This window comes from Vicia villosa, linkage group LG6, assembly GCF_029867415.1.
Source record: "Vicia villosa cultivar HV-30 ecotype Madison, WI linkage group LG6, Vvil1.0, whole genome shotgun sequence".
Classification (NCBI taxonomy): domain Eukaryota; kingdom Viridiplantae; phylum Streptophyta; class Magnoliopsida; order Fabales; family Fabaceae; genus Vicia; species Vicia villosa.
Genome location: NC_081185.1, coordinates 18,199,516 through 18,210,158, shown reverse-complemented (window position 1 = coordinate 18,210,158; position 10,643 = coordinate 18,199,516). Strand labels below are relative to the sequence as shown.

General features: G+C 32.5%; 2 protein-coding genes and 1 pseudogene across 3 annotated transcripts; all 3 read right to left on the bottom strand.

Annotated features, from left to right (window-relative positions):
• Nucleotides 1-600: 600 nt before the first annotated feature.
• On the bottom strand, nucleotides 601-3,347 carry LOC131608941 (uncharacterized). Of its 2 annotated transcripts, none has more exons than XM_058880537.1 (5): nucleotides 2,832-3,347; nucleotides 2,631-2,708; nucleotides 2,504-2,537; nucleotides 1,820-1,870; nucleotides 601-1,203 (listed from the first exon to the last, which is right to left on the bottom strand). In XM_058880537.1, the coding sequence occupies exons 1-5, from the start codon at nucleotides 2,911-2,913 to the stop codon at nucleotides 1,161-1,163; spliced, it is 288 nt and encodes a 95-aa protein (XP_058736520.1). In that variant the 5' UTR covers nucleotides 2,914-3,347; the 3' UTR covers nucleotides 601-1,160. The 2 variants fall into 2 exon arrangements, with proteins under 2 accessions (XP_058736520.1, XP_058736519.1); XM_058880536.1 differs by having other exon boundaries at nucleotides 601-1,145.
• Nucleotides 3,348-3,486: 139 nt separating this feature from the next.
• Nucleotides 3,487-4,890, bottom strand: LOC131608940 (S-adenosylmethionine decarboxylase proenzyme-like). The gene has a single exon (XM_058880535.1). It carries the CDS (start codon nucleotides 4,726-4,728, stop codon nucleotides 3,640-3,642), a length of 1,089 nt encoding a protein of 362 aa, XP_058736518.1. The 5' UTR covers nucleotides 4,729-4,890; the 3' UTR covers nucleotides 3,487-3,639.
• A 281-nt stretch (nucleotides 4,891-5,171) lies between these two features.
• LOC131613278 (protein WHAT'S THIS FACTOR 9, mitochondrial-like) lies at nucleotides 5,172-6,009 on the bottom strand (annotated as a pseudogene).
• Nucleotides 6,010-10,643: the final 4,634 nt, after the last annotated feature.

Sequence of the window (10,643 nt, the reverse complement as noted above, 5' to 3'; positions counted from 1 at the left end):
ATTCTAGTAGGATCGTCTGCAAATATATTGGAGCATTTAGTATCATTGCTAAATTGAATTTTAAATTAACTGAGAAATATATCAAATTAAATAGAATAACTACTTTTAATGTTTTACTAATAAAATATAAGTAGTATGAAAATTAGGTATTGTGTTGATAATGACCCGTAAAATAAAAGGTTAAATGTTTGCGTGGCTATTGAGTATTATTTAATTTAATAAAATAAAATTTTAATTTTATCAAAATTAAAAAAAATATTAATTAGCATTTTTTAGTGATATTAAACAAATAGAATTGATATGATTTGGTAAAAATTAAATAAAACAAAATATAAATTTTTGATTAATGCTAAATTACACTAAAGTGCAGAAGCATTTATTTCAATTTAGTGTTAGGTTGTTAGTTCATAATAGGTGATAAAATGTATAAACAAATTAAAATATTTAAAATAATTTTGACAAAAGACAAGATATATTTTATTAATTATATTATCAATTAACTAAAAAACACAACAAATCTTCAAATTTATTAGGATATTTTGTTTATATTTTATACTAAGACATTTAATTATGAAATTGAATGAGGAATTATCTGTTTTAATTTTGGGGGTTTATGACACATTAAATTTGTATAAAGTCATCTAATTAATTTATTCTTTAATCATGGATTTTTTGTATTTAATAAAATTAATAAAATTAATTATTAATCAATTCTTATTTATCATGAGAGAAAAAAATAGATTAATATCAAATGACATGTACTTTGAAACTAAATGAGTTTGGCCTTAACCTAAACCGATGCGATAACATAGGTGAATATTAAATTTAGGTGGAATTCGAAACTAACATTAACATATAACCTATTGATCAAGTTGTCCAAGATGATTTTGATATGGATCTAAATTATTGACATTCTCATTGCATGGATATGATGATAGTTTAGAATAAAAAGTACAATGAAGCAAATAACACAAAATGAAGCAACCAGAATAGCTACATCAACTGTGCTACTCTATTCAACCAGTCTAGTTCAAATTGAAAAATTACACAATCCAGTCACAATTAAAATGAAAATATAAATCTCTATGTTTAACCAAAATGGAGTAAGATATATCCTATTACCTTTGGCAATTTTTGAAGAGCCCCTGTATCATTAACCATCAATTTTTGGTGTTAGCATCAACAAAAAGAGCTTCAGATTTACTATGAAAAGAAAATAAGTGAAAGTAAGTGTCAGAACAACATCTATTGACCATCCACAATTATGTTACAAAACTCATGTACATAATTCATCTATAAAATGCAATATAATTCATCTAAGTTTCCAAATTATTTAGTGAACTTTTTTATTTTAGTAAATTTAACATATATTTTAAATCAAACCAATCTAAAACTTTCTAAAATTTTGAAAACTTAGAAACAGATAGAATAAAAAAAAATTGAAAACTTAGAAACAGATAGAATTAAAAAGATGGTTCATGTGCTTATTCATGTGCTTCAAAAGCATCTTTTCAAAATAATATAGAATCCGTAAAAGTTATTTTGGTAAATGGCAAAATTTGCACTTTAGAAGTTCCATGTACAAAATAGAGGTGGTGGATTGAGAATTATTATTTATTCTATAAACAAAACAGTAAATACAACTTGCAAAATAGATCAAAATTCAACATTAGCATAATGCAGAGAAAATTTTAATTTGGTAACTTAGCTTTATATACAGAGTCTCATCCAGTATCAAGAAAATTTATCAGGTGCAGTGTTGCCTATTGCATATCACAGAAAAAACAATTTATTCAAGACACCACGATCGTCAGCTTACCGGATCTGTTGAACGTCATTGCAAGACACCACGATCGTCAGCTTACCGGATCTGTTGAAGCATAAAAGCATAACAAAAATTAGAACCAAAGTAATCTAAGACAAAAATAAACATTAATCAAAGTAGGAACAAATTAATGGTGTCATGAATTAAGAATCAAGAAACCGCTTTAGGAGTTCTTTAGTTTTCTCTAGCATTATACACCTACTGTTAACATTCTCACTGATTTATAATGCAAATAGGGATGAAAATATAAGACAAAACAGTCCCTTAGTCAAAACAGTCCCATTACCATACTTACTAAAGATTTCAGAATACAATTTCAGAACATTCCCTTAGTCAAAACACTCACACTCCCATTGCAAAACAATCCCTATTTATTCTGAATCAGAATTTCAGAATATCAAACAATTTTGCTAATCTCATTTGAGAATTCCAGTCCCTACTTAATGATGTAATAAATTAAAACATTTACATATAAGTAGGAACAAATTAACGGTGGCAGATACGTTCTTAACTTACAGCAGAAACCAAAAGTCATAAGATATATGCTGTCATAAATCAAGCAAGTGAATGAACACGATTAATCTCCTAAATTTCCAATAATCAAGACAGTATAATCAAAGTCATTATCATTAACAAAAAGGATGAAAAGCAAATAAACCCAACTAAAGAAAATCATACCTTGAGTTAGCTTCAGTCATATTGAAATAAAAATCTGGAAAATTTAAGACAATAGAAACAACATTAAACATGGGTAACAAAATCATTTATGTAACATCCTATTGAAAATAGAGCAAAATCATAAAACCTTCCAGGACAACATGACTTCTACTGTCACATGTCGTGACTCTATCCATCGAACTCGGTCTGGTATCTCCTACTTCCTCTGTGTATATGAAAAAAAGGAAACAATAACCAAAAAAACTTAGTGAAAAGACGAAATACCCAACCTGTTATGTTAATAGGAATGTAAACTCGTCGGAGAAGGAGAAACGATTATCGTTCTTACTGAATCGGTCAAAGATGGAGAAACGGTGGTTGCTGCGAAGTCCTTTGAAACAAAATTCCAATTGGTTGATTAGGAAGGCCATGAGATAAATAGTATGAATATGACTTTAGTTCTCTCATTACAGATGGTGGTGGCCGTAAATAAAGTGGAGAAATGGAGCAGTTGCGGCTAGGGTTTCAATGGAGAAGGAAGATGGAAAACAACGGAAGAGAGAGAACATAAAATGAGAGAGAGAAGAGTGGAGTGTGAAGAAGTGTGTACTGGGTGGAGGAAGAACTTTTTTTTAATCCCACCAATGAAAGCAGAGGGAAGTACAAAAAGTGGGTGGCAGTACAGAGATTTGGGAAGCATGGCCAATGAGAACCGCACGTTTGGCAAATTGTATTTTTGAATTTGTTATTTACCAGAACATCCTTTTGCAAGGGAAAGAATTTTTGGTTAGAAGGGTAAAATAGTCTGTTTGGTCAATTTATTAGTATTGGGTAGATAGTAGATAGCTTGATCTTGATAAAACAAAATTCACATGAGATTAATTTTTTCAATGATTCACTAATCACTATCGGGTACAACTTTAATTTATTACTTTTCTACACTAGTCATCATCACAGGAAATTATTTTGTCAAAACCCACAAGAGAATTATAAATAAACTAAGATTTGTAACATAACACGTTTATTGTATCGCTTTCACAACAGCATAACACGTTTATTGTATCGCTTTCATAACAAAAGCACAAATTTATTTAGGCAATAACACTGAAAACAGACAAGATAGACAAGAACAGAACATACAAATTTAGACCAGAGTACTATATCTCCTTCACCTCTTCCTCCTCGCTCTCATCCTCACTCCAGCAACATTTCAGAGTAGACTTTGGAGATGCACAGCCATCATTTCGAACAAAGGAACGGTAAACTACAGCACCACCTTCTCCAACAACTTCATTGCTCCTCTCTCCACAGTAGTATCCTTTCACTTCTAAAGGAAATTGGTCTAATTTTTTACCATTCATATCAATGTGCAAAGCAATAGAAAACTCAGCTGGACAGAAACATGCTAAAACCCTTTCAACAACTTCATTCAGAGATTTCTCTTCATACTCATAACCCACAGCTTCAAAGCTTGCATAACTGAATCCATCTTCAGGAGTGACATGGATTGTTGATATCGCATTCCCTTCTATTCCATTCATTGAGTATCCACATGGATCAAATTCAAAGTCGCATATGTCAGATTTTGGAAGGATCTTCCTGATTCCAGAATTCTTAGTCATCAAAGCTGCTGAAGATGTGCTTGTCTTGAAAAACACGGATGCTTTTTCCTTATCTAAACCAGTCATGCACATTTCAAGGCCATAGACAGCTTCCGGTGAAGCTTCTGCCTTAGCACTGGCAGAGTAAATGTGCCAAATTTGTGACTTGTTGTCAGCATCACCCATCATATAAGCTTGGCTACCAGAACCAAGTTTGCCAAAATAGCTGTCAAGAACATCAACTTCCTCAGAAAAGCTTCGATGAGGGAATGATTGAGCTCCGGGAAAGATGAAGTTTCCACGAGTATATCTCACCGATTTCACAGCAATGTTAAGACCATCAGCAAGCTTAAGAATTGCTGGGATAGACAGAAGCAACTTTGTAGTCCCACAGGTTTTGATGATAAGTTTGTAAGCATAAACAAACAAGCTTGACTCAGAAAGAACATATGAATCAACATAATCATTAGATAGTGAGTCAACAATTGTACACTCTGCTGGGTTCAGAATTTCATCCAATTGGTCTTTAGACAATGCTCGGAGACCTAATCCAGCAGGATCAGAAAAAACACCACCCTCAAAAAAAGTTACCTCAAGCCTCTTTTCGTAACCTTCAAATCCAATAGCTGAGTTTGTCATGGCCATCTTGACTCAAAGGAGAAAACAATTTTTGTTGTTTGTAGAGAAATAGAACAGAAGCAGAAGAAAAGCAACTAGGAGGAGGAGGAAAAGGAGAAGAGGGAACTAGAATAATTTGCAGACTGAAAGATAAAGGACCTAAATCTATGACAACCCTGAAAATCTCAGGAGGGCTTGCGGGTGCACTGCATAATAGAGAAGAAAATGATGTTAGAAACTAAATCATTCAATAAATAATCTTATGCTAATGTCTAGATTAATCAAAGGAATTGAAATGGGAATTTACGTTTGAGTAATCAGGAGATTTGAATTTTTCTACTCCACCGTGTGGTCGAACGTCTTCAATGATGTAATCGAGAGGAGCTTCGTATAAAGAGCATCTACTACTACTACTAGACTTCTTCTTACCACCTTTAGACTCCATTACTTCATTCACAACTTCCTGGAAAAGGAATAGAGCAAAAAATTCAACAACACAATAGGCCAGTTATTGCAAACAAAAAAAATCATGAATTCAGGGTTTATTAGTAATGACTAAACCATGTGTAAAACACAATTATGGAAAATTTGGAAATCATTAACAAATTCAATATTAGACATGAAATAATATATCTCAAACATGGACCATGGACACAGGAAAAGCAACTTCAAGTCTTGTTTCTCATTTTGCAATTTTTTATAGATAAACCTGCAATCTCATCTCCCCTTCATCCTGATCATTTGACTCAAAATCACATCAGATTCCTTCATCAACTTGATGTATTTCTTCCTCAAGTTCAAAAGGGGTGCTTCTCGATAGCCAATTCATTGCAGTAAGCTTCTTTAAGAACAACGGTGCATGTTTTATTCCTGAAAGACACGTAAAACATATGGGGATGCCGCTCGAATGCTCTGTGCACTTTCTGTGGAAAACCAAAATACTTCTTTAGAGGTAGAACATTCTCTTTGGTCAACAATATCATCTTCCTCAACCTGGATCTTAATTCCTCCCTGCTTTCTTCATATACTCTTTTCTCATCCCTGTCAATCTCAGCAGCTTCACATGTCAACCTAAACCAAAGATGATTATACCTAGGACCTATAAACTCTTCAAAAATGGATGGTTATTGCCTCATAAATCTTGCAACCTTAATTGGTACATCTAACTGTAATCCCCTCTTAGATACAGCAGAGATAGGGATGCACCCTGAGTCATAATATTAATCTTTTTTCTGTTTCATGCACACACTCACATAAATATACCTCCGAATGTGAGAAAGGAAGACCGGGGATTAAGTTGAGCAACATCGATTGAAAAACTCAATTTAGAATCAAATGATCTGGATGAGGGGACATGAGATTGCAGGTTTTTCCTTGAGTAAGTTTATCTAAATATTTTGCAAAATGAAGAACAAAACTTTTCAAGCATCAAATGCTTTTCAAAAACTTCATCAAATCCCATCAAATGTCATCAAAATATTCATCAAATCCTATCAAATGTTATCAAAAAATTCATCAAATCCTATCTAATGTTACCAAAATTTTTATCAAATCCTATAAAAAAATTCATTAAATGTTGTCAAAAAATTCATCAAATGTTATCAAAAAATTCATCAAATGTTATAAAAAAACTCATCAAATGTTATAAAATGTTATCAAAGAATTTATCAAATCCTATCAAAAAATTCATCTAATGTTATAAAAAAAATTCATCAAATCCTATCAAAAAATTCATCTAATATCAAAAAATTTATCAAATCCTATCAAAAACTTCATCAAATCCCATCATAAAGATCATCAAATCCTATAAAAAAGATCATCAAATACTATTAAATCCTATAAAAAATTCATCAAATCCTATCATCCATCTCTTGTTCAATTCATTCAAAAATACTCATAGTTCAGCGTCCAAAAACATAATCGAAAACCTAAAGGAATACAAAAAATGAAAAATAAAAGCTTGAAACTCACTGTTGTTTAACAATTGGAGAACAATCTGTTTCTCGATTTCCCCTCTGTGAATCAAGATTTCAGATTAAATGACCTAAATCGATCAAAATCAAAATCAGAAAAAAATCATCAAACATTGAAATCGATAATCAATTAAGAAATGAATACCGAAGATAATCGCAATGCACTTACAGAGAATTGAAAAGATTGAGAAGCAGAAGAGAATTCAGGAAAAATTGAAACAGGGCAACGGCGAGATCGAGGAAATTAGGTCTAGAAAATTGAAATTGGAATTGGTATTTGTTTGAGATGTTTTGAGAAGAGGTGAAGTTTATATAGAGGCTGTGTGGAAGTTCAATTACAATAATACCCTCTGGCTTTTCTCGTGTTTTGATCTCATCGCTTCGCCACGTCCTTTTCTTAGCCACATAACGTTGTCCTATAAAAATAGTGCTGTAATAATTCAACAACTTTTCTATAAAACTAGTAACAAACCCGTGCGTTCGTACGAGTTCTGGTACGGGACGTGCATTTGTTTCAAATGTATATGTTTTAATATAAAAATATTTGGTTATCCGTGAAAAAATAATAATGTATAATTAATAAAAAATATATATTGATCAGTAACTTCATGTCCCGTTAATAATCAATACTTTGATCAATAACTTCATGTTCCCGTGTACAAATATTAGTTTGATTAATAACTTCATGTCCCCGTGTATAATTAATAAAAAAATATTTTGATCAGTAATTTTATGTCCCGTTAATAATCAATATTTTGATCAATAACTTCATGTTTCCGTGTACAAATATTAGTTTGATCACTAACTTTATGTTTCCGTTAATATTCAATATTTTGATCTGTGACTTCATGCTCCCGTTAATATTCAATATTTTGATCAGTAACTTCATGTTCCCATTAATATTCAATATTTTGATCATAACTTCATATTCCCGTTAATATTTAATATTTTGATTAGAAAATTCATGTTCTTGTTAAAATTAAATTATTGAAATGACGTTTGATTCTCTATATTTTAAAAAAACATATTTGCCATTCTCAAATATAGCTTGTTGACAACCGATAAGAGATAGTATTAATATAATTAAGCAAATCATTCTCTATGTGTTTTTGTTTATAGTTAAATACTAATTTTGTCTCTATAATTTATATAACCCAATATTCCAATGCTAAAACAAAGGACTTTTTTTATTGAAATTCAACTAAATATTTAGTAAAACTGGAACAGCAAGAATGAGACTTCTAATCAAACTTTGTTATAGAAAGTTTGAATTTGGACAAGACTATGGAATGATAAAGGCAGACACAACAATCAATATAAACTCTTATCTTTTGAGTGTTACATGATTAAATCCCTAACTTCCACAGTAATACTTATCATGAGGTGGGTTGGTGAGAAAAAGAAAAAAGATGTTCAGTAAATGGTTTTGTTGCTAAGTTAGTTTACTTGTCCAAAATGTGACATGAAAATAATTCGGTTATACTCTACAACTCACAAGTTATTGATTGAGTTTAGACCCCAAAAATGTGGCAGGGAAACTTTATAAATAGAGTGCACGGCAATTCGCAAATTTAATTTTGTGGATTCATCCTAACTTTACAATTCAAGAGGGAGTATGGATAGTTAAATAATGATTCTAAACAAAAGTAGAAATGTGACAATGAAATACGCCACCAAAAAAAATTGAAAGGTAGGTGAAAACGCAACAGGATATTCGCATTCAACATCCACACAGACTAAATGAGAAATCTTAGGGAAGACATGGTTAAATTAATTTCATGGTACTGGTCCCTCAACTACAGAAAATACAAATGTTCTAGAGACAATGATACATATATTATATCCTACGAAACAAATATATCAAGAAAAGAATTATAATACAACACTTTAATGTCTTAGTAGATTGAAGATTCATCCTACAAAGTCATGCAAAAGTTGCCCTGCAATAAAATCCCTCCCAAACTGTCTATTCTGCAACTGAAAACCACTTGCGACGTAGCTATCAGGTTGAACTGCAAGACCGTAACGCTGAGCAGCAATCATGTCGAATGGCTCGGACAATCCGTCGATTAAAACCATCCAACACGGTACCTTTGCAGAGTACAACAGCAATTTAAAACCATCGATTAATAGTACAGATGAATAATAAGAGAAGGGCAAGTGTCAAAGTATGGTCTTACGTAGGAACGATACGTTTCCGGTCCCAACAACGAGGTAAAAAAACAACAATGAAGCCTGAAATTTCATCAGGTGCATTAGTATTTGCCATCAAAATATGTATATTACAAAACAGTTAAAGGGTAAAAAGAAAAGACCTTAGAAACTTCTTTGAGAGTACGGTGTGGATCAGTGTTACCAAAGGCATTGATGATTCTGCCAAGGATAAGAGTCATGATAGGCTGTGACATTCCATTAGCAATGGCAGAGATATTGCCAATGATCATCAAACTCACATATTGGAAAGTAAATATTAGAGTAGGCCCTCATTAATTCCTTGCATTGGTTAGAATAAAGTAAATATTGGAAAGTTTTAGAAGCCACGGGTAATTGAGAATCAAATTCAGCGAATCGTATGATAGTCATGGATCTCATGGAGACAAAACAACTTTAATGAATATGTATCACCATAAACTCCTTTGAATACATAGTGGCTTTACATAGAAACAGAATACCAGAGTGAAATTGTGTGCTAGGCTGCATATTAGATCTCTCAATTATGGTTCGAATACAATAAGATTCAAGATTTAGGGGACGAACTAGGAGCTAACGGCTTGCCCAATAATTGGCATATATTACAGCAGCTCCTGCAACATAAATAAAAGGCATATTATCTCATCTATCCACTTACCGGTTAGTATCTCTAACAAAACAATCCCAAATTCGTATACATCACTTTTCACATACAAATGATCTGTTTCATTGGCATAAGAAGGAATTTAGAGGATGTTTGTAGTGACAATACCTGTGGCAATGTACTCCCGGGCAGTATAGCCATATGTTCCTACAATATGTGCTGATACATGAGTGCGATCATCAGAAGGAACAGATCTGGCCAATCTGGAACTGACATTAGTCGCCCTACGGTGGTGTTAGCTCTATCATGTTATTCAACATTCATCTATAATTTATGGACTGTCAAGTAAAGTACAATACCTTCTAGCACTTTAATTAGTAGTTGTAATAGCTGATACATCCTCACCACCTCCAAGAACCACCTACAAAAGAACATATGTTAAGGAATAGAGAAAACCATACAATGACTTGAAAAGTATACCCTGAATAAATGTAAAAAAAAAAAAAGATTTTCATGCAAAACTGTCAGCAACAACAACGGTCTCGCAAAACATGAACATAAACAAAATCGAATCATAGCAATGTTGAATGCTATTATATAGGTTGCGCTACCAGAAGGAAACATAATAAAAAGACAATCGCCGACAACAACACTGAAACCACAATGGCACAACAGAGACGAAGCACCTGTGACTGCAAAAAGAAACCAGAAACCTGAGACCTGATAAAAGGATTCAAATACATCACGTGTCAGCTATTATACATGCACTTCAACAATAAAACACCCTGACACGCGAGCTTCAATCAGACACTGATTCTGACCTCAACAAATTGAGTCCAACCCAACAGATATTCTGACATCCACATAGCCCAAACAAAGGATATTCTAACATCCACATAACCAATCACACTTATAACAACAACTATCAAACATTCAGAACTATGTATAAAACCAAAAGAGCATAGCTTCCCTCCCTCAAACCAAACCACTTATAAAACTAAAGTAGATAACATACCTAGGCAATAACACAAGTATCGAGAACCAGAAGTGTTCTTAAAAGCTTCAATCAATTCTTCTCGTTCAGAAACTGGAAACATATGAGACATACTTGCTGCAAAATAAGAGCAAAAACACTTAGATTGACATAATCAAGTTTTTTGAATCGCTATAGCCGT

Excerpts from the sequence above, each read along its gene's own strand:
- LOC131608940 (XM_058880535.1), bottom strand. The coding sequence starts at position 4,728 with ATGGCCATGACAAACTCAGCTATTGGATTTGAAGGTTACGAAAAGAGG.
- LOC131608941 (XM_058880536.1), bottom strand. The coding sequence starts at position 2,913 with ATGGCCTTCCTAATCAACCAATTGGAATTTTGTTTCAAAGGACTTCGC. Across the intron at positions 2,709-2,831 it reads CTCCATCTTTGACCGATTCA|AGGAAGTAGGAGATACCAGA; the intron begins GTAAGAACGATA and ends TCATATACACAG. Across the intron at positions 1,146-1,819 it reads AATGACGTTCAACAGATCCG|GGGCTCTTCAAAAATTGCCA; the intron begins GTAAGCTGACGA and ends TTAATGATACAG.